Source organism: Lepidochelys kempii, chromosome 17, assembly GCF_965140265.1.
Source record: "Lepidochelys kempii isolate rLepKem1 chromosome 17, rLepKem1.hap2, whole genome shotgun sequence".
Classification (NCBI taxonomy): Eukaryota; Metazoa; Chordata; order Testudines; family Cheloniidae; genus Lepidochelys; species Lepidochelys kempii.
The window spans coordinates 24602210-24625774 of NC_133272.1; the positions used below are offsets into that span (position 1 = coordinate 24602210).

The 23565-nt window shown below is 63.2% G+C and overlaps 1 protein-coding gene across 1 annotated transcript in view; it reads left to right on the top strand.

Moving 5' to 3' along the window:
* The window catches only part of LIMK1 (LIM domain kinase 1), a 40692-nt gene that overhangs the window by 11859 nt on the left and 5268 nt on the right, over window positions 1–23565 (top strand). The window contains 10 exon segments of the mRNA XM_073315415.1: window positions 5878–6016; window positions 9465–9515; window positions 9517–9575; window positions 16732–16938; window positions 17653–17758; window positions 17845–18029; window positions 18178–18361; window positions 18776–18862; window positions 21579–21710; window positions 22160–22219. Of these exon segments, the coding sequence (XP_073171516.1) occupies window positions 5878–6016; window positions 9465–9515; window positions 9517–9575; window positions 16732–16938; window positions 17653–17758; window positions 17845–18029; window positions 18178–18361; window positions 18776–18862; window positions 21579–21710; window positions 22160–22219 (1210 nt within the window).

A 23565-nucleotide genomic window follows, 5' to 3' on the forward strand; every position in this document is an offset into this window, starting at 1 on the left:
TTTTCACTGACCATTTCCCTCTCCACTGATTGGTTCCCTGGATTCAAATTCAAACCCTTGGCAGTTACAGGAGCAGGGCCTGGATCCTGTCCCAAAGAGACACAGTCACCCCACAACAGGGTCTCGCAACTGGAGTCCTGGAGAACCCCAACAGCCAGCCAGCCCCACCCCTCCTGGGTCTGCACAGGGATATGGGCCATAGGCAGGGCGAGGGGCTTTGTCCCTGGGACCCTCACCCAGCTCTCACAGCCCCTCAGCATCTGAGGCTGCACCACCCAAGGCCTGACAACAGTTCTCTCTGTCCCAGGATCTCACCACCCCAGGAATGTCTCCCCATTGACCATCACCTTCCGCTCCCACTGGAGGTCTGAGGGGCCTGGCCCCAGGAAACTCCACACAGACATATAGGTTGGGGTCAGGAGTGGGAGCCTGTCCACCTCCCCGCCCATCGGGCTGATGGAGTCTATGGCCTTCGGACCCAGCAAGGGAGCTAGACACCGGGGCTTTTCCGCAGGGTCCCCCTGGTTCAAATCGCCAGCCTGCTCAAAGGCAGTGAGGTGGGCATCCACATCCCCCCCTCGTTACCCAAGGGCTGCAATTTAGTATCGAGGTTCCCTGCAGAATTGGCACCCGGGGTCTATCCCCACTCACTGTGGGAAGGTCCCCTATGCCTCTCCGCTCCAGTTCATGCTGCTGCTGCTTCTGCAGCTCTTTCTCGGGCTCTCGCTGTCTCTCACAGTCCTCTTGCTCTCTCGGATTCAGCTCCAATCCCATCCATCTCTGATCCCCGATCGTGAAGACCCTCGTCTGGTCAGGGACAGGAGACTTGGGGATGCCTGGCTACCACTCCAGCTGCTCCCAGATCCTGTAATAGCCCCATTTGGGGTCAGGAATCTGTTCCTTAGAGCGGTCATCCTCCTCCAGCTGCGTGATGAACTGTGCTTTGGTGAACTTTCCAATGCGCAACCCTCTCTTTCTGCACCGAGTTACAATGTCCTTCTTAAGGAGAGGGTGACAGGCCATCACTCCGCTCTTCCCAAGTTGTTGTGGACTCACAGGCCTGTGTGCTCTCAGCTCCCCACGGTTTCCAGGGAGAACCCCTAGTGTGCCAGCCCTTCTCAAGGTCACCACCACTTTGCCAGGGTCGAGCTGCAGACTCCTCCGCCCCTTGGACTGTTACTGCAAAATTTCTTCTCTCTCCCAGGGCCAAGCCACAGGCTCCTTCACCTCTGAGACTGCTCACCGCAGTCCCCAAGGGGACCCCATTAGTGCACAGTCCTTCTTGCTGGTCACACACTCCCAGGGGTTAACTGCCCCCCAAAACCGCTCCTCTCTGAGCCTTCAGCAGGCCTGGTCCTCGTCAATCCCCCTTTGTTTTACTGCTCCCCAGTCACTTACTGCAGGAAGTGCCATCCATGGGGTGCAGTACATCCCACAGCTGCCACCAGTTGTCACGGAGTCCCTGGGCGATGCTCTGGAACTGCTCCCCATGAAGCCAGTCAGGACTCTGGGGCAGTCGCCTTTCTGTGAGCAGCCTGTCTTCAGGACACACAGCTCACACAGCTTTCACCTTCCTGGGTCTGACCTCGGAGCATTCAGCCTCCTCTGCCCCTCCCTGCGCTTCCCACAGCGAGTCCGCCCAGGGGCGGGGTCCTGGGGAAGCCAGAGGGTCCTGCCCCCCAACTTCACAGTCAGACGTGACTCTCAGCCAGCCAGTAAAACAGAGGTTTATTAGACAACAGGAAAACGGTCTAAAACAGAGCTTGCAGGTGCAGAGAACAGGACCCCTCAGCCGGGTCCATTTTGGGGGGCAGTGAGCCAGACAACCACGTCTGTACTTGATTCCATGTCCCAGCCAGCCCCAAACTGAAACTCCTTCCAGCCCCTCCTCCTCTGGGCTTTCCCCTTTCCCAGGCCAGGAGGTCACCTGATTCCTTTGTTCTCCAACACTTTAGCTCTCATCTTGAAGGAGGGAAGGGTCCAGGCCATCAGTTGCCAGGAAACAGGTTGTCGGCCATTCTCTGTGTCCAGACCCCTGCACACACCTGCCTTCTAGGGCGCTACAATGATCATACACCCTTACCCCACCACCTAGATACTTAAGAACTGCCTAGGGGAAACTGAGGCACCCCCACACTATTCAGAGGAAACATTAAGAACAGTCCCACTTCATCACACTAGGTCCATGGAAGAATTCGGCCATCTACCAAGTGCTGTCTATACTGGGCTCAGGTGGTATAACTGTCTCTCGGGGGTGTGGATATTTTCACACCCCTGAGAGACGTAACTACACGGATGTAAATTCCTAGCGTAGCCCAGGCCTGAGATTCCAGGCCTATTACCTGTCTGTGTTACTCTGAAGCCTGGAATGTCTGGTGAGTCAGCCGGAAGCCAGGGAAACAGCTCCAAGCATGATTGAAGGCTCTTTTTGTCCAGACAGAAAAGGAGGACTTGTGGCACCTTAGAGACTAACCAATTTATTTGAGCATGAGCTTTCGTGAGCTACAGCTCACTTCATCGGATGCATACTGTGGAAAGTGTAGAAGACAGTATGCATCCGATGAAGTGAGCTGTAGCTCATGAAAGCTTATGCTCAAATAAATTGGTTAGTCTCTAAGGTGCCACAAGTCCTCCTTTTCTTTTTGCGAATACAGACTAACACGGCTGCTACTCTGAAATTTGTCCAGACAGTCACCAGGTCAGCCACCCCTGAGATTCACAGAGTGTTACCATCCAGTTCGCTGCCATTGGTACCTTACAAGTTCCATCCGTACGACGCCCAGCGACAGCCAGGCATGGCAAGGGCGTGTCTGCCCTTAGAATGCTGCAGCCGCACAACTGGAGTGCTTCAGTGAAGAAACTACCTCTGTGGATAGAAGGAGTGCTCCCATCCGGGCAGGCGTTGCACCGCCCCCAGAGGCAGTGGCTAGGTTGACAGAAGAATTCTTCCGTCCAACAAGTGCTGTCTACACCAGGGTTTCGCTCGCACAGCTGTGTCTCTTGGGGTGGCTTCCTGGTCAACAGGGTCACAAGATGGCTACCCAGTTCCCTTCTCCTCCATCACCCGCTCACTCTACCCCCATGACTCACACAGACACCCCATCTGTAGCTAACCCACGTACGTTCCTGGTCGGGACTGGACCCAAGAGTTGTCAGAGGTAACTCAACCATTCACCACCCTTACTCTGCAGCTAATTTGCACTAATTGGCTGAGGGAGATGGCACAGATGTGGATCACTTGGCCCAACTGCCAAACCCGTGCACCAGCCTGGGCTCCCAGCTCCATGTACAGCTAACACGAGAGATGCTGTCATGCTCTGGCCCCAATTCCCTCGGGGGCAGGTCCCGGGCTGTGGCTGGACAGCACATGATGTACACAAATCAACTGCTGCCTTGCAACCTGCATGCAAACAGGACATGACTCTGTGACACCGCTTCCTCTTCCCCCCACACCAGGGGAAACCAAGAGCAAGTAGGGACCCAAACACAGCCCATGCCTTCCCAGTGCCCCACACTGTTACCACACTTGGGAACTTACCTCCGAGGCAGGGCTCCCTCAGCCATGGTGCCAGGCTGGAATTAGAGGGGGACCGGCAGGCAACATGGACAGGACACAATTAGAGGCCAGCAGTGGCTACCTGAGCTACGAAACTGGGATGCAATTAGAGACCAGCTGTGGTCACCTGAACTACAGAGCTCGGCCACAATTAGACACCAGGGGAGACGTGAACTGCAGACTGGACAGAATTAGAGATGGGTGGGGGGTATCTCTGTGAGCAGGGTGAAGGGGTGGAATTAGAGATGGGGGTGTCAGTGTGAGCCGGGGGGAGGGGTGGAATTAGAGGTGGGGATGTCGGTGTGAGCTGGGGGAAGGGGTGGAAATAGAGATGGGGGTGTCTGTTTGAGCCAGAGGGATGGGGTGGATTTAGAGATGGGGGTGTCTGTGTGAGCCCTGGGGGATGGGGTGGAATTAGAGATGGAGGAGTTTGTTTGATCCGGGGGATGGGGTGAAATTAGAGATGGGGTGTCTGTGTGAGCCGGGGGATGGGACGGACATAGAGACTGCACGTGGCAAGGAATCCTGGGACTGGGGCCTGAGATCTGACAGCTGGTTCATTCCCTAGGGTGAGCAGGGGATGGAGGAGAAGGGAACTGGAAGCCAGCATGACCTGGGCTTCACTATATTGAAGACAGTCTGTGTGGGACCAGGCAGCTGGGAGTCACCTAGCTACTGGTGCCTGGGCTGGCGAGCTCCTTGTCGGCTGGCTGGAGGGCGCACAGCGAGCAGGGCCCTCTCATCTCATGGTCAGAGGATGGGGATTGCCACATACTGGAGCCCTCTGCAATAGCCATGATCAGAGACAGGAAATGGCCCTGGGTGGCTCGTGGCCTGGCTGCTGCAGTCTCTTCCACACACAGGGCGCAGGATGGTGATGGCTTTTTCCGGAGCAGTAGGACCACGGCTCTCCCCAAGGCAGCAGGCTGCTGTGGTGCTGTAAGTGCTGATAACCACCGGCCATCAAAGCCCAGTCTGCCAACCATTGCCATCCCCTGCAGAGCATAGTCCATGGAGCCTTTGGCTCCGTCTCCATTGTGGAGCCCGCCAGGTGACCCAGAGGTGCTAGGCTCTAGGAGAAGTGCTGGCAGCCAAGAGTAATATGCAGTGATTTTGATCACTCTGGGTGTGGGTGCACTGCAGTTAGACGCCAGCAGCTGGTCTGCGTCCACTAACCGGGCGCGCAGGGCTCAGGCTGTAGGACCCTGTGAGGTGGGAGGATCCCAGAGCCCAAGCTCGGATGTCTATATCAGAAGTAAACAGCCCCTTAGCCCTGAGTGTGAACGTCTGCACTGAGAGCTGGAACGGCAGCTCTCCCAGAAGCCCACGGGAGCCTGGCAGCCCCCTGCCAGATGAGCAACAGTCTCACTCTCTCTCCATCGGGATTCGGCACAGGGCACAGTTCAGAGGTGCCCACACAGGTGGGGTCAGGGTTCAAGAGCTTCCCAGTTGCGCAGATGCTGTCAGGTTGCAGCCCTAAAGTCCCATCAGCTGGGGGTCACCCACATAGTCTGTTCTTCCTCTGCACGGGGGCGGGGGGGGGTAGTAAGTGTCACCAGGGTAGCTACATGATGGGGGAGGGGCTGAGCATAGCTGGGATATGACCAGGAATGGGGGGAGGGGCTGAGTACTAACTGTGCTGGGAGGGAGCTTGAGCCTCCTGTGTTGTCACTGTGAGCCCAGGGGAAATGAGCAGGTCTGGGAGAGGCCAGCAGGATGCAGCCTGAGCTGGAGGGGAGGCAAAGCCGGCTGGCCCCAATACACACCTGGTGCAATTCCCCTGGAGTCCCTGGGACAGCAGCAGGGCTGGGGATGGGCTGAGGCTGACGGGGGTGGGCTAGCGAGGGGGTGAGGAGTGAGGTCTGTAAGGTCACAGGGGCTGGGGGTCTCTTGCCTGCAGGTGTGTGAGGGAGGGGAGCTTGGGCTGGGTGCGGGGTAGGTGACAAGGAGAAGACACCAGCCGGGCCATACAGGAGGGATGGAGGGCAGCTCAGCGCGGAGGGCTGGGCACTAGCTGGGGCAGCCTATGCCCGAAGCACATCAGCTAGTCCTCTGCTGTGGGGCGCACAGCCAGGGGCTGGGGCTACAGATTCTGCTGACAGGCAGGATTTCCTCTGCAAGGGCCCAGAGCCCAGCCCTGCAGCCATTTGGGAAGGTAGCGCCCAGCAGGAGCGACCCAGCCCCATGGTGCTGCGGCTTTCCTGTGGCCAAGCGGCAGGGAGGGGCAGGCCCGCATGGTGCCCTCGTTCGGATCCCGATGGGTCACAGGCAGGCTCTCCAAAGGGCTTTGCCGTCTGTGAGCTGCCCTCTTGCTATTGCAGGTGCTGCGAGTGCGGGGCCCTGCTGTCCCACCAGTACTATGAGAAGGATGGGCGCCTCTACTGCAAGAAAGACTACTGGGCCAGGTTCGGGGAGCTGTGCCACGGCTGCTCGGAGCAGATCACCAAGGGGCTGGTCATGGTAAGTACCATTTGCCAGAGCAGAGGCGTCTGCCCCCTGCAAGCAATCTGAATGTGGGTGCACCTAAGGAATAGCTTAAAGTGAGGGGCACAGGGCTCTGTGTGGCCAGCCCAACCCGGGTGCGGTCATTTACCCCGGTGCCCGGCGGCTAAGGAGGTATGGAGCACTGCCCAGCCAGACTGGAACTGGGATCAATGCTATCTCAGTGTGTAGGCTAGCAGAGACTCAGACCCAGGGCTCCTTGGGTGCTGGGGATTCCCACTAAGCCGGTGGTCTTGTGGCTAGCAGTGACTGGACATTTCCAGCCCAGCTTCTCCGCGGGGCAGCCTGGGACATGACCTGGGGCTCAAGCTGAAGATGTGGGCGGTGCTAGCTGGTGTCATCTGGAGATGAGGTCATTGGAAAGGGAGTAGTTTCCAGCAGTGGGCGAGTAAATAAGTCACACACCCAGCAGGGAGCCTGTTACACTTACCCAGCACCATGGTAGGAGAAGCCAGGCTCATACACCAGCAGGGGAATTGGTTCAGCACCATGCTACAGGTAAGGGCCAGACCGGGAGCTGCGGCCACTGCCGACGAAGGGGAGGGCCAGGAGGGACGCTGCTTTCCAGCAACCGGGGCCATTGGAGCTGGGATTGGGGGGCTTGTTACTATCACTAATGTCATTGGATTTTGGATGGAAACTTGTAACCTCTTGCCTGAGGCAGATAAGTTGCAATTAGTCAGGGAGCTGGGAGAATAGCCAGGGTGAACCAAGGTGGTCGAGAGCCATATCCACCCTCTTTGCGGACAAAGGGTCAGTAGTGATACCCATAAGTGCTGGAACTACGGATGCTGGGGAAGGCTGCCACACCCCCTGGCTGGAAGTAGCAATAACAACCCAAATACGTGGTTTCAGCACCCCTGGCGGGACCCCAGTGAGATGGTAGTGGAGTCACGCCTGGTGAGAGCGGTTCCAGCCCCAGGAGTTAACGGGACACTGTCACGTCAAAAGCGACTCAAACCTCCTGTCCTCTGTTCTTGGGGACCCCCACGCTGACAGCGCCGGCAGTCTCACCTCCCTATCTGTGACTCACTCTGCCTCTCAATCAGCGTGGGCAGCACAGAACGGCTGATACCTCTCGCTTCTGTTTGTCTGGTGGGTGCTCTGTGGGGAGTGATTTGGCGCAGGTTTTATTGGCAAACTCCCAACCTTCCCTGTGCGAGCAGCTGTGCTAGTCAGAGCCGTGCTGGGCCTGCAGTGCCCGCTTGGCGTGCAGGGTTTGGGCTGGAGGGGATGTTTACATCCGAAAGTCACCACCTGCCAATCAATTGCCTTTCAGTTCATGAACGCTGTCCTGCTGGGTTTATACAGTTTCTCCCCAGCACATGCGGACAGGGCCTCTGAGGCTAAGCCCAGGGGTCCCTGCCACGGCCAGGGCCTCTGATACTGAGCCCAGGGGTTCCCGCAGGGACAGGGCCTCTGAGGCTGAGCCCAGGGGTTCCACCGTGGACGGGGCCTCTGAGGCTGAGCCCAGGGGTTCCCCCATGGCAGCTCGCCTTCATGCTTGAGTCTCTTTCCGAACCCCAAGGCTTAGCCTGTACACGTCTTGCCTGAGCCAGCAAGTGCCTTCCAGGCAGCCCTGCCTCTGCATTTCCCGTCTCCCTGTCAAGTGTTGTCATTGCCACAGCGGGGAAAGGCCAGTCTGGGGAGGCCAGCCATGTGACTGTGCAGCAGCGCAGGGCACTTCCCCTTGTTTACAAGCACAGGACAGGGAGGGGCTCTTTGCCACCCCAGCCACAGGATGTAGTACCCTGGCCATGAGAGCAGCCCCTGGGATCCCATCCAGGCCTGTCCCCACTGGGCAGGGCCGCTCCCAGGGCGTTGTCCAGCCAGGGGTGAAGAGCTCTCACCCTCAGCATAGAATCATAGAATATCAGGGTTGGAAGGGACTTCAGGAGGTCATCTCGTCCAACCCCCTGCTCAAAGCAAGACCGACCCCAACTAAATCATCCCAGCCAGGGCTTTGTCAAGCCTGACCTTAAAAACCTCTAAGGATGGATATTCCACCACCTCTCTAGGTAACGCATTCCAGTGCTTCACCACCTTCCTAGTGAAAAAGTTTTTCCTAATATCCAACCTAAACCTCCCCCACTGCAACTTGAGACCATGATCCTTGTTCTGTCATCTGCTCCCACTGAGAACAGTCTAGATCCATCCTCTTTGGAACCCCCTCTCAGGTAGTTGAAAGCAGCTATCAAATCCCCCCTCATTCTTCTCTTCTGCAGGCTAAACAAACCCAGTTCCCTCAGCCTCTCCTCATAAGTCAGCCTTGACCTGGCGTCACGTCATAAGCAGCCTTGACCTGGCCATCAGGCTGTGTTTTCCTTGACTACATCTAATCCTGTGATTCCTGAGGAGCCCTGGCCAAGTAGCTGCCCTCCCTGCCAGGGCTCTGCAGGGTCTTAGCGCTGTCCCTGTCCCCTACTTGTCCCTTGGCCAGCTCTCTGAATCTCCTTTCACTGTGGCTCCCTCCAGCCCAGAGCCTGGCTTTTTTCTCTGTGAGGCACCAGAGCAGAGCCCGGTGATCTGGGTCTGGCTCCCCAAGCAGGAGAGAAGGACCAGGCCCCTCCCTGCTAGGGCATGAGGCCATCACTCCATGCTGCCTCAGACAGATCCCTGCCTGGCAGGCTCCCCTCACTGCACCTCCCTCCCCCTCACCGCCTGGCTGGGGGTGAGCTCCCAGCGCACAGCCAGTGAGAGGCAGACTCCTGCAGCAGGGAGCAGGAATCCAGGCCCTGAAGGCAGGACCCCTGGTGCAACCCCTTAGAAGGGAAGGAGTTGAGGTAATCCTGCTTCAGAGCCTGGCCCAGGGCTGCCCAGGGGGCCCAGGGCTGCCATCCCTTGTGCCCCCAATGCAATTGAGGGATAGCAGGGCAAAGCACTGCCTTGGCCAGACCTGCTCCGGCTGGTGTAGCACCCCAGGTGCTGGGGCTCCAGTAGAGGAGGCACAAAGCTGGCAGAGCTGGTTCCTGTCCTGCCGGAGGGCTCCTACATGGGGGAGTTTCCCAGGGGGCCTCACTGCTTGTGTTGTACAGTATTCTGGTGCCAAGGAGCCACCTGGCATGGAATGGGCTATAGCACAGGGCAGCAGGGAAGTGGATCTTGCCAGTGGCACCATGAAGGGGCCCAAGCTCGGGCTGCTGGGTTCAGAGCAGGGATGCAGGAGGTGACTCCTGCCTCACCCCAGCATTGGCCTAGCCCCACCGTGAGCCAGTCCCATGCGCCTGTCCAGCCATGGGGCCAGCAGCCTGTGGGGCTCAGGCCCAGCGGCAGGAGGCTCTTCCAGTCACAGCAGAGGAGTGAAGTGGGCAGGATGCTTGGCCCAGCGCTCGTCCCGGCTGCTCCCTGGGCGGTGGGGGGGCGCAAGCGGGTGGGTGGACTCAGCCCCTCTCTGTGTCCTGCGCAGGTGGCTGGGGAGCAGAAATACCACCCAGAGTGCTTCCTGTGCCTCAGCTGCCCAGGCGTTCATCGGAGACGGCGACACCTACGCACTTGTGGAGCGCTCCAAGCTCTACTGGTACGTGGGGCTGGGGCACGTCCCTCCCCCCGGCCACACCCCTCCCCCCCAGGGCCGGGTCACGTCCCCTCCTCCCCCGGGTCACACCCCTCCCCCCCAGGGCCGGGTCACGTCCCCTCCTCCCCCGGGTCACGACCCTCCCCCCATGGCCGGGTCACGTCCCCTCCCCCCGGGCCACACCCCTCCCCCCAGGGTCCGGGTCACGACCCTCCCCCCCGGGCCACACCCCTCCCCCCCAGGGCCGGGTCACGACCCTCCCCCCGGGCCACAACCCCTCCCCCCAGGGCCGGGTCACGTCCCCTCCCTCCCCCGGGTCACACCCCTCCCCCCATGGCCGGGTCACGTCCCTCCCCCCGGGGCCACACCCCTCCCCCCAGGGCCGGGTCACGACCCCTCCCCCCGGGCCACACCCCTCCCCCCAGGGCCGGGTCACGTCCCCTCCTCCCCCGGGTCACACCCCTCCCCCCAGGGCCGGGTCACGACCCTCCCCCCGGGCCACACCCCTCCCCCCAGGGCCGGGTCACGACCCTCCCCCCCGGGCCACACCCCCTCCCCCCAGGGCCGGGTCACGGTCCCTCCCCCCCGGGCCACACCCCTCCCCCCAGGGCCGGGTCACGACCCTCCCCCCGGGCCACACCCCTCCCCCCAGGGCCGGGTCACGACCCTCCCCCCGGGCCACACCCCTCCCCCAGGGCCGGGTCACGACCCTCCCCCCGGGCCACACCCCTCCCCCCAGGGCCGGGTCACGACCCTCCCCCCAGGGCCCACACCACCCCTCCCCCCAGGGCCGGGGTCACGTCCCCTCCTCCCCCGGGTCACACCCCTCCCCCCAGGGCCGGGTCACGACCCTCCCCCCGGGCCACACCCCCTCCCCCCAGGGCCGGGTCACGTCCCCTCCTCCCCCGGGTCACGACCCTCCCCCCAGGGCCGGGTCACGTCCCTCCCCCCCGGGCCACACCCCTCCCCCTAGGGCCGGGTCACGTCCCCTCCTCCCCCGGGTCACGACCCTCCCCCCAGGGCCGGGTCATGTCCCTCCCCCCGGGCCACACCCCTCCCCCCTAGGGCCGGGTCACGTCCCCCTCCTCCCCCCGGGTCACGACCCTCCCCCCAGGGCCGGGTCACGACCCTCCCCCGGGCCACACCTCCCCCCAGGGCCGGGTCACGTCCCCTCCTCCCCCGGGTCACGACCCTCCCCCCAGGGCCGGGTCACGTCCCTCCCCCCCGGGCCACACCCCTCCCCCCGGGCCACACCCCTCCCCCCAGGGCCGGGTCACCGTCCCCTCCTCCCCCGGGTCACACCCCTCCCCCCAGGGCCGGGTCACGACCCTCCCCCCGGGCCACACCCCTCCCCCCAGGGCCGGTCACGTCCCTCCCCCCGGCCACACCCCTCCCCCCAGGGCCGGGTCACGACCCTCACCCCCCGGGCCACACCCCTCCCCCCAGGGCCGGGTCACGACCCTCCCCCCGGGCCACACCCCTCCCCCCAGGGCCGGGTCCACGACCCCTCCCCCCGGGCCACACCCCTCCCCCCAGGGCCGGGTCCACGACCCTCCCCCCGGGCCACACCCCCTCCCCCCAGGGCCGGGTCACGTCCCCTCCTCCCCCGGGTCACACCCCTCCCCCCCAGGGCCGGGTCACGACCCTCCCCCCGGGCCACACCCCTCCCCCCCCAGGGCCGGGGTCACGTCCCCTCCTCCCCCGGGTCACGACCTCCCCCCCCAGGGCCGGGTCACGTCCCTCCCCCCGGGCCACACCCCTCCCCCTAGGGCCGGGTCACGTCCCCTCCTCCCCCGGGTCACGACCCTCCCCCCCAGGGCCGGGTCATGTCCCTCCCAACGGGCCAACACCCTCCCCCTAGGGCCGGGTCACGTCCCCTCCTCCCCCGGGTCACGACCCTCCCCCAGGGCCGGGTCACGACCCTCCCCCCGGGCCACACCCCTCCCCCCAGGGCCGGGTCACGTCCCCTCCTCCCCCCGGGTCACGACCCTCCCCCCAGGGCCGGGTCACGTCCCTCCCCCGGGCACACCCCTCCCCCCCAGGGCGGGTCACGACCCTCCCCCCGGGCCACACCCCTCCCCCCAGGGCCGGGTCACGACCCTCCCCCCGGGCCACACCCCTCCCCCAGGGCCGGGTCACGTCCCCTCCTCCCCCGGGTCACGACCCTCCCCCCAGGGCCGGGTCACGTCCCTCCCCCCGGGCCACACCCCTCCCCCCCAGGGCCGGGTCACGACCCTCCCCCCGGGCCACACCCCTCCCCCCCAGGGGCCGGGTCACGACCCTCCCCCCGGGCCACACCCCTCCCCCCAGGGCCGGGTCACGTCCCCTCCTCCCCCGGGTCACACCCCTCCCCCCAGGGCCGGGTCACGACCCTCCCCCCAGGGCCACACCCCCTCCCCCCAGGCCGGGTCACGTCCCCCTCCTCCCCCGGGTCACGACCCTCCCCCCAGGGCCGGGTCAGGTCCCTCCCCCCGGGCCACACCCCTCCCCCTAGGGCCGGGTCACGTCCCCCTCCTCCCCCGGGTCACGACCCTCCCCCCAGGGCCGGGTCACGTCCCTCCCCCCGGGCCACACCCCTCCCCCCAGGGCCGGGTCACGACCCTCCCCCCGGGCCACACCCCTCCCCCCAGGGCCGGGTCACGTCCCTCCCCCCGGGCCACACCCCTCCCCCTAGGGCCGGGTCACGTCCCCCTCCTCCCCCGGGTCACGACCCTCCCCCCCAGGGGCCGGGTCACGACCCTCCCCCTGGGCCACACCCCTCCCCCCAGGGCCGGGTCACGTCCCCATCTCCCCCCGGGCCACACCCCTCCCCCCAGGGCCGGGTCACGTCCCCTCCTCCCCCGGGTCACACCCCTCCCCCCAGGGCCGGGTCACGTCCCCTCCTCCCCCGGGCCACACCCCTCCCCCCAGGGCTGGGTCACGTCCCCTCCTCCCCCGGGTCACGACCCTCCCCCCCAGGGCCGGGTCACGTCCCTCCCCCGGGCCACACCCCTCCCCCCAGGGCTGGGTCAATGTCCCCTCCTCCCCCGGGCCACACCCCTCCCCCAGGGCCGGGTCACGACCCCTCCCCTCGGGCCACACCCCTCCCCCCCAGGGCCGGGTCACGACCCTCCCCCCGGGCCACACCCCTCCCCCCAGGGCCGGGTCACGTCCCTCCCCCCGGGCCACACCCCCTCCCCCCAGGGCCGGGTCACGACCCTCCCCCCGGGCCACACCCCTCTCCCCAGGGCCGGGTCACGTCCCCTCCTCCCCCGGGTCACACCCCTCCCCCCAGGGCCGGGTCACGTCCCCTCCTCCCCCGGGTCACGACCCTCCCACCCAGGGCCGGGTCACGTCCCTCCCCCCCGGGCCACACCCCTCCCCCCAGGGGCGGGTCACGGACCCTCCCCCCGGGCCACACCCCTCCCCCCAGGGCCGGGTCACGTCCCCTCCTCCCCCGGGTCACGACCCTCCCCCCAGGGCCGGGTCACGTCCCTCCCCCCGGGCCACACCCCTCCCCCCAGGGCCGGGTCACGTCCCTCCCCCCCGGGCCACACCCCTCCCCCCAGGGCCGGGGTCACGTCCCCTCCTCCCCCCGGGCCACACCCCCTCCCCCCAGGGCCGGGTCACGTCCCCTCCTCCCCCGGGTCACGACCCTCCCCCCGGGCCACACCCCTCCCCCCAGGGCCGGGTCACGTCCCCTCCTCCCCCTGGGCCACACCCCTCCCCCCAGGGCCGGGTCACGACCCTCCCCCCGGGCCACACCCCTCCCCCCAGGGCCGGGTCACGACCCTCCCCCCGGGCCACACCCCTCCCCCCAGGGCCCGGGTCACGTCCCCTCCTCCCCCGGGGCCACACCCCCTCCCCCCAGGGCCGGGTCAAGTCCCCTCCCTCCCCCGGGTCACGACCCTCCCCCCAGGGCCGGGTCACGACCCTCCCCCCGGTCCACACCCCTCCCCCCAGGGCCGGGTCACGACCCTCCCCCCGGGCCACACCCCTCCCCCCAGGGCCGGGTCACGTCCCCTCCTCCCCCGGGTCACGACCCTCCCCCCAGGGCCGGGTCACGTCCCTCCCCCCGGGCCACACCCCTCCCCCCAGGGCCGGGTCACGACCCTCCCCCCGGGCCACACCCCTCCCCCCAGGGCCGGGTCACGTCCCTCCCCCCGGGCCACACCCCTCCCCCCAGGGCCGGGTCACGACCCTCCCCCCGGGCCACACCCCTCTCCCCAGGGCCGGGTCACGTCCCCTCCTCCCCCCCGGGGTCACACCCCTCCCCCCAGGCCGGGTCACGTCCCCTCCTCCCCCGGGTCACGACCCTCCCCCCAGGGCCGGGTCACGTCCCTCCACCCCGGGCCACACCCCCTCCCCCCAGGGCCGGGTCACGACCCTCCCCCCGGGCCACACCCCTCCCACCAGGGCCGGGTCACGTCCCCTCCTCCCCCGGGTCACACCCCTCCCCCCAGGGCCGGGTCACGTCCCTCCCCCCGGGCCACACCCCCTCCCCCTAGGGCCGGGTCACGTCCCTCCTCCCCCGGGTCACGACCCTCCCCCCAGGGCCGGGTCACGTCCCCTCCTCCCCCGGGTCAACGACCCTCCCCCCAGGGCCGGGTCACGTCCCTCCCCCCGGGCCACACCCCTCCCCCCAGGGCTGTGGTCATCGTCCCCCTCCTCCCCCGGGCCCACACCCCTCCCCCCAGGGCCGGGTCACGTCCTCCCTCCTCCACCCCGGGTCACGACCCTCCCCCCAGGGCCGGGTCACGTCCCTCCCCCCGGGCCACACCCCTCCCCCCAGGGCCGGGTCACGACCCTCCCCCCGGGCCACACCCCTCCCCCCAGGGCCGGGTCACGACCCTCCCCCCGGGCCACACCCCTCCCCCCAGGGCCGGGTCACGTCCCCTCCTCCCCCGGGTCACGACCCTCCCCCCAGGGCCGGGTCACGTCCCTCCCCCCGGGCCACACCCCTCCCCCCAGGGCCGGGTCACGACCCTCCCCCCGGGCCACACCCCTCCCCCCAGGGCCGGGTCACGACCCTCCCCCCGGGCCACACCCCTCCCCCCAGGGCCGGGTCACGTCCCCTCCTCCCCCGGGTCACACCCCTCCCCCCAGGGCCCGGGTCACGACCCTCCCCCGGGCCACACCCCTCCCCCCAGGGCCGGGTCACGTCCCCTCCTCCCCCGGGTCACGACTCCTCCCCCAGGGCCGGGTCACGACCCTCCCCCTGGGCCACACCCCTCCCCCTAGGGCCGGGTCACGTCCCCTCCTCCCCCGGGTCACGACCCTCCCCCCCAGGGCCCGGGTCACGACCCTCCCCCTGGGCCACACCCCTCCCCCCCAGGGCCGGGTCACGTCCCCATCTCCCCCCGGGCCACACCCCTCCCCCCAGGGCCGGGTCACGTCCCCTCCTCCCCCGGGTCACACCCCTCCCCCCAGGGCCGGGTCACGTCCCCTCCTCCCCCGGGCCACACCCCTCCCCCCAGGGCTGGGTCACGTCCCCTCCTCCCCCGGGTCACGACCCTCCCCCCAGGGCCGGGTCACGTCCCTCCCCCCGGGTCACGACCCTCCCCCCAGGGCCGGGTCACGTCCCCTCCTCCCCCCGGTCCACACCCCTCCCCCCAGGGCCGGGTCACGACCCTCCCCCTGGGCCACACCCCTCCCCCCAGGGCCGGGTCACGTCCCCTCCTTCCCCTGGGCCACACCCCTCCCCCCAGGGCCGGGTCACGACCCTCCCCCCGGGCCACACCCCTCCCCCCAGGGCCGGGTCACGTCCCCTCCTCCCCCTGGGCCTCACCCCTCCCCCCAGGGCAGGGTCACGTCCCCTCCTCCCCCAGGGTCACGACCCTCCCCCCCAGTACCCCCTCCCCTCCCAGGGCCGGGTCACTATCCCCTCCTCCCCCAGGGTCACGACCCTCCCCCCAGGACTCCTCCCCCCCAGGGCCGGGGGCACGCCCCCTCCCCACCCCCCATAGTTGGGTCACATCCCCTCCCCCCCAGAGCCAGAGTCATGTCCTTCCCCCACGCCCCATCCCCTTCTGCCCGGGCCAGCATCATGCCCCCTACAGGGGCAATCACACCCACGGGGCGCACCGGAAACAGAGCAGTGGCAACGATTCCGCAGGTACCGGACTAGTGGCCAATGGGCTGATCCATTCCAGTGGGCTGGGGGGGCGGTACCGGACTAGTGGCCAATGGACTGATCCATTCCAGTGGGCTGGGGGGGCGGTACTGGACTAGGGGCCAGTGGGCTGATCCATTCCAGTGGGCTGGGGGGGCGGTACCGGACTAGGGGCCAGTGGGCTGATCCATTCCAGTGGGCGGGGGGGGGCGGTACTGGACTAGTGGCCAATGGACTGATCCATTCCAGTGGGCTGGGGGGGCGGTACCGGACTAGTGGCCAATGGACTGATCCATTCCAGTGGGCTGGGGGGGCGGTACTGGACTAGGGGCCAGTGGGCTGATCCATTCCAGTGGGCTGGGGGGGCGGTACCGGACTAGGGGCCAGTGGGCTGATCCATTCCAGTGGGCGGGGGGGGCGGTACTGGACTAGTGGCCAATGGACTGATCCATTCCAGTGGGCTGGGGGGGGCGGTACCGGACTAGTGGCCAATGGACTTATCCATTCCAGCAGGCGGGGGGGTACCAGACTAGGGGCCAGTGGGCTGATCCATTCCAGCTGGCGGGGGGGTACCAGGCTAGTGGCCAATGGGCTGATCCAGTGGGGGGGGGGTACTGGACTGGTGGCCAGTGGCCTGATTTGGGCCATCCTGTGTTGTCACCCTAACTCTTGGGTCTGCTATGGCCACACTGTGCTCCTGTTCCCGGGCCCCCATCCCAGTGCAGCCTTCTGGACACACGGTGAGAGTGGGGCAGAGGATAGCCCAGCTGTGGCACTTTGCAGAGTGGGTGCTCAGCCAGTCCCCCTCACACCGCTTGGGAGAGGTCTAGTCTGTGGGTTCCAGGCTGGGAGTCCCTCTTGGGACGTGCCACAGACTGAAAAGCACTGTTAGGGAGCACGGGGTGAGCCCCAGCCCACTGCCTCTCCTGGGCAGGGCTGTTCCCCTCCATGGGTCCCCCTTGCCCTGAGCCCAGCTGCAAAGGAAAACTGCTAACAAACTGGTCCTGGCTTCTCTCCTGTCTCCCCGCGCTGGGTCTGACCCGCTGCCCTCCTCCCCACCCCTCCCAGTGGGCACTGCTATTACCAGATGGTGGTGACCCCGGTGATAGAGCAGATCCTGCCGGACTCCCCGGGCGCCCGGATCCCGCACACTGTCACGCTGGTGTCCATCCCGGCCTGCAGCGACGGGAAGCGAGGGTTCTCTGTGTCCATCGACCAGCACTGCAGCTCCCAGGGCTGTGGCTCAGAACACTCCCACACAGTCCGGGTCCGAGAGTATGTATCTGCCCCAGGGGAGGAGGCCAATGCTCTAGCATCAGTGGTGGGAGGGCTGGGGGGGGCAGGCACTCACAGGCAGCAGGCTTGGGGCTAGTGGGCACGGATCTCCCTGGTGCAGTGGGAGCCCCTCTGCCAGTTCTCATGGCTCTGTGCATGGGGAGGAGGCCAAAGAGCCCTGCAGATTGAATCCAGCCCCACCACCCCACGCACACACCCTGCTTCACCCTTCGGAGGGGTGGGAGGTCACATCCCATCTAGAGCCAGCAAGGAGGGGCCCAAGCAGAGCCACTTGTAATGGGAGTTGTGTGTGCAGAACCGAAACCTGCCCCAGCCCCTTTGGCTGAGGGGCCGCTGAGCAGCCAAGAACAGGGGAAAATCCCCCCGTCCCGAGAACAGGGGAGAATTCCCCCACCCCAAGTGGGGTGGAGGACACAGGAGCCGCTGGGGATGGTGGTGCCTGGGCCAGTCTCCTGCAGGGGTGGCTGGGGCATGAGCCTGTGGTGCGGAGGGTGACCAGGTGTCATTTTGTATGCAGGGGGATGGGGGGGAGGGGGCACTGGTGGGTGAGACCGGAAAGCCTTTTTGCTGTGTGGGGTGTGGATGCCTGGGACCCTGGAACTCCAGCCAGGGGGCTGGACCTGGGGCCTGCGTGAGCCTGTCCCCGTGCAGGTGTGGCGGGAGCTCACAGCACTGTGTGTCCCCTGCCCCCAGAGTGGACCCTGACTGCATCAGTCCCGACATGAAGAACTCCATCCACATTGGGGACCGTATCCTGGAGATCAACGGCACCCCCATCAGGCATGTTCCGCTGGACGAGGTACGCCCCTCCCCATGCTCCCCCAGCCAGCCAGCAGGGCCCAGGCAGCTGCCCAGGGACCTGAGTCCCTCACTCTGTGCCTGCAGATTGACCTGCTGATCCAGGAGACCAGCCGCCTCCTCCAGCTGACCATAGAACACGACCCCCACGAGGTGGTGGCCCGAGAGTCGGTGCTGGAGAGCAGCCCCATGGCCAATCTGCACAGCCCCCAGCGCTCGCCGGCCTGCACGCCTGGTGGTGAGGCTAGTGCCATGAGCCAGAGGACAGTCATGTAAGGACAGCTTTTACAAGCGTGCCCAGCACGCTGCTGGGTGGGCTGAGGGAAGGGTTGGGGGGGTGAGAGCTCCGGTGGAATAGAGCCTGGGGCCCCTGCGGCCATGGCCCAGCTGATTTGCTGAATGCTTTGCCTGGCTCTGCAGGAGGAGCTGCAGCATCGACAAGTCTCCGTGCTCCAGCTCCTTGGGCTCCCCTGCCTCCCAGCGCAAGGACATCAGCCGCTCCGAGTCGCTCCGTGTCGTCTCCCGCGCGCACCGCATTTTCCGTCCCTCAGACTTGATCCACGGCGAGGTGCTGGGGAAGGGCTGCTTTGGACAGGCCATCAAGGTACCGCCCACCCAGCTCGGGTCTCTGCTGACACCCATACCCACCCATCCAGTAACCCAGCCCCCTCCCGCGCGCCCTGCTCCCTGGGGACCCCTCCCCACTCTCAACTGAGAGCCCAGGAGAGCAGGGGCCAGGCCCCTCACGCCACTGTCAGGGCTTGCATTGGAGATCCCTATCCCTTCTCCCAGTGTCATCCATGTGATGGGCTCAGCTCCTTTATCCCCCCATTATCCTGTACCTCTCCCCACACATGGGGAGGTGGGTCTCCCAGTAGTTGCCATAGAGAGGGGAGAGAGGGGACAGCTGTGCCCCACTCCAGCATCCATTGCAGCCCCACCCTGCTGAGAAATGCTCCTTGCGGCAAGGAGCTGCGGGGTGTGGCTGCTCCCACAATGCTCTGCCCTTCTCTGCTAGGTGACGCACCGGGAGACGGGCGAGGTGATGGTCATGAAGGAACTGATCCGCTTTGATGAGGAGACCCAGAGGGCATTCCTCAAAGAGGTGAGTCCACCCTACTTGCTGTCCCTGGGCCCTGATCTCACTCCAGCCACACCCTGTCCCATCCCAGTCTCTGTCCTTCAACCCTGATCCTGACCCAACCCGGTGTCTGTCCCTCTCCTACTCCTCAAGGCTGCAGGACGGCTTTTCATACTGTCTCAACAGACCTTCTCATGAGTAGACTAGGGACACATAGCCTGGACGGGCCTACTGTAAGGTGGGTGTACAACTGGCTGGAAAACCGCACTCAGAGAGTAAAAAGAAAAGGAGGACTTGGGGCACCTTAGAGACTAACCAATTTATTTGAGCATGAGCTTTCGTGAGCTACAGCTCACTTCATCGGATGCATACTGTGGAAACTGCAGCAGACATTATATACACACAGAGACCATGAAACAATACCTCCTCCCACCCCACTGTCCTGCTGGTAATAGCTTATCTAAAGTGATCATGAAGTTGGGCCATTTCCAGCACAAATCCAAGTTTTCTAAGGTGCCACAAGTCCTCCTTTTCTTTTTGCGAATACAGACTAACACGGCTGCTCCTCTGAAACCACTCAGAGAGTAGTTATCAGTGGTTCACAGTCAATCTGGAAGGGCATAATGAGTGGGGTCCCGCAGGGATCTGTTCTGGGTCCAGTTCTATTCAATATTTTCATCAGTGATTTAGATAATGGCATAGAGAATACACTTATAAAGTTTGTGGATGATACCAAGCTGGGAGGGGTTGCAAGTGCTTTGGAGGATAGGATGATCTGGACAAACTGGAGAAATGGTTTAGAGTAAATAGGATGAAATTCAATAAGGATAAATGCAAAGTGCTCCACTTAGGAAGGAACAATCAGTTGCACACGTACAAAATGGGAAATGACTGCCTAGGAAGGAGTATCACAAAAAGGGATCTGGGGGTCATAGTGGATCACAAGCTAAATATGAGTCAACAGTGTAGTACTATTGCAAAAAATCATTGTGAACTGTATTAACAGGAGTGTCGTAAGCAAGACACGAGAAGTAATTCTTCCACTCCACTCAGCACTGATACTCAGCTGGAGTATTGTGTCCAGTTCTGAGCGCCATACTTTGGGAAAGATGTGGATACATTGGAGAAAGTCCAGAGAAGAGCAACACAAATGATGAAAGGTCTAGAAAACATGACCTATGAGGGAAGATTGAAAAAATTGGGTTTGTTTAGTCTGGAGAAGAGAAGACTGAGAGGGGACATGATAACAGTTTTCAAATACATAAAAGGTTGTTACAAGGAGGAGGGTGATAAATTGTTTTCCTTAGCCACTGAGGACAGGACAAGAAGCAGTGGGCTTAAATTGCAGCAAGGGAGGTTCAGGTTGGACATTAAAGCTTTGTTACTGTCAGGGTGGTTAAGCACTGGAACAAATTGCCTAGGGTGGTTGTGGAATCCCTGTCACTGCGGGTTTTAAGAACAGGTTTGACAAACCCTGGGGTTGGTTCTCCCTGACAATGGTCAGAGTCAGACAATCCTTAGTCCTGCCTCAGTGCAGGAGGCTGGACTAGGTGACCTCTTGAGGTCCCTTCCAGCCCGACATTTCTATGATTCTGAGGGGACCCAGCCCAGTGGGGGCAGGGGAAGGGCCCCTTCTCAGACTCCCACACTGCCGCCTATGGGTTCTCAGCAATTTGGCCAGGCAGCCAAGGCCAGCCAACAGGCAGTGCCGTGTTAGGCTACTCACTTTGTGACCCCGTCTCAAAATGTAATTGTAAACGGGGAATTGTCATCGAGCGGGAGCACTTCTAGTGGGATTCTGCAGGGATCGGTTCTTGATCCTAGGCTCTGTAACCTTTTTATCAATGACTTGAAGAGAGCACAAACCATCACTAGTCAAGTTTGCAGATGACACAAGACTTGGGGGAGTGGTAAATAATGAAGAGGACCAGTCATTGATTCAGAGAGATCTGGATCACTTGGTAAACTGGGCACAAGCCAATAATGTGTGTTTTTAATACAGCTAAATGTAAATGTCTATGGAACAAAGAGTGTCAGCCACACTGCCCTGGGAAGCAGGGACTCTGAAAAGGATGTAGGGGTCGTGGTGGAGAATCAGCTGAACATGAGCTCCCATTGCAATGCTGTGGCCAAAAGGGCTAATGCCATCCTGGGATGCTTAAATGGGAGAATCTCGAGTAGGAGCAGGGAGGTGATTTTTCCTCTGTATCTGGCACTGGTGCGACCACTGCTACAATCCTGTGTCCAGTGCTGGTGCACACATTTCATGAAGGATGTTGGTAAATTGGAGAAAGTTCAGAGAAAAGCCCACAAGAATGATTAGAGGATTAGAAACCTGCCTGATAGTGATTGACTCAAGCAGCTCAATCAGTTTAACCTAAGAAAGAAGGTGAAGGGGTGAGCTGATCTCAGTCTGGAAGTACCTACTTGGGGAACAGAAATTTGGCTCTTCAGTCTAGCAGACAAAGGTCTAACAAGATCCAGCAGCTGAAAGCTGAAGCTGGACAGGGGTAGGTTAGAAAAAGGTGAATTTTTTTAACAGTGAGAGTAATTAAACCTTGGAACAACTGACAAGGGTTGTGATGGAGTCTATTTTAAATCAAGATGGGCCATTGCTCCAGGAATAACTGTGGGACATGTCTCCCAACTGTGCTCTACAGGGGTCAGACTAGATGGTCACAGTGACCCTGTTGGCCTTGGGATCCATGAAATGATGATCATGGTGCTTTGGCTCCCGTAGGTGAAAGTGATGCGGTGCCTAGAGCACCCAAACGTGCTGAAGTTTATCGGGGTGCTGTACAAGGACAAGAGGTTGAATTTCATCACAGAATACATCAAGGGGGGGACCCTACGAGGCATCATAAAGAGCATGGTGAGCAGGGAAGTACCCCGGCCTGTAGCCCCGGACACAAGTCGGGGGTGGGACATGAGCAATCTTGGATGTTATGACACTGTTGGTAGAACATGGGTCATTGAGGTGGCTGAGGTGTGTCCATGCGGACTATGGCCAGGGCTTTCCCGGGGCAGGGGTGGCTGGTGCTGTGCCCATGCAGACAATGGCCAGGGCTATCCCGGGCCAGGGGTGACTGGGATCTGTCCATGCGGACTATGGCCAGGGCTCTCCTGAGGTAGGGGTAGCTGGGGCCTGTCCATGCAGACCATGGCCAAGGCTCTCCCAGGGCAGGAGTGGCTGGGCCGTGTCCATGCAAGCCGTTGCTCAGTGCTCCTGGGTAGGGTGTGAGCCATGGCCCAGGGACTGTTCCAGGGCTGGGCAAGCACCTCTTCCCTCTCCTGTCACTAATGGAACCCTTCCACCCACAGGACAGCCAGTACCCATGGAGCCAGCGTGTGAGCTTTGCCAAGGACATTGCGTCTGGGATGGTGAGTGTGGGGTCTCAGCAGAAATGGTGCCAGGGGCTAGGCACCCCACCCATGGGTGGGTTTGCTGTGTGCATACACACCTGGCTTACAGGTGGGGGCGATGGGACACTCCAGACAAAGGTACAAGAGAGAACGCATGAAGGGGAACCAGTGCTGCAAGTACGGTGGTACGGTCCGGTACGCCATACCAGTAAGATATTTGTAGCTGGTACGGCGTACCGGAAAGACAGAGGAGGACCCCGCCCTCAGCCCTTCCACGTAGCTGTGTATCCCAAGCCCTCCTGCCTGGAGTCTGTAGAGCAGAAGTCTCTGGTGCAGCAGGAGGAGGACAGAGCTCCCCTGCAGGTAACATGCGATGGATGTGGATCATAGGCAGGGGACGTGGAGAGTGTGGGGGACCCCAGGCTGGGGGTGGGGTGGGGAGAAGTCCCATTGGGAGGTCACGTGCCCCCCCTTTGTGTGCCTCCCATGAGTGCAGCGTACCGGCAAGAAATGATTTCTACTTGCACACTCAGGGGAACAGTGGGTAGCTCAGTGACAACGAGTCTACAGATGCTGTACATGTACAGGCAGGCACGGTACAGGTTTTTATGGGGCGTTGCTGTGTATGTACAGGCAGGGGGTGCTGTGCGGGTGTTTACGGGGGCGTTGCTGTGCACGTACAGGCAGAGGGTGCTGTGCGGGTGTTTATGGGGGCGTTGCTGTGTATGTAGAGGCAGGGGTTGGTGTGCGGGTGTTTATGGGAGCGTTGCTGTGTATGTACAGGCAGGGGTTGGTGTGCGGGTGTTTACGGGGGCGTTGCTGTGTATGTACAGGCAGGGGTTGGTGTGCGGGTGTTTATGGGAGCGTTGCTGTGTATGTACAGGCAGGGGGTGCTGTGCGGGTGTTTATGAGGGAGTTGCTCTGTATGTAGCGGCAGGGGTTGGTGTGCGGGTGTTTATGAGGGAGTTGCTCTGTATGTAGCGGCAGGGGTTGGTGTGCGGGTGTTTACGGGGGCGTTGCTGTGTATGTACAGGCAGGGGTTGGTGTGCGGGTGTTTATGGGGGCGTTGCTGTGTATGTACAGGCAGGGGTTGGTGTGCGGGTGTTTACGGGGGCGTTGCTGTGTATGTACAGGCAGGGGTTGGTGTGCGGGTGTTTACGGGGGCGTTGCTGTGTATGTAGAGGCAGGGGTTGGTGTGCGGGTGTTTATGGGGGCGTTGCTGTGTATGTAGAGGCAGGGGTTGGTGTGGGGGTGTTTACGGGGGCGTTGCTGTGTGTGTAGAGGCAGGGGGTGCTGTGCAGGTGTTTACGGGGGCATTGCTGTGTATATACAGGCAGGGGTTGGTGTGCGGGTGTTTATGGGGG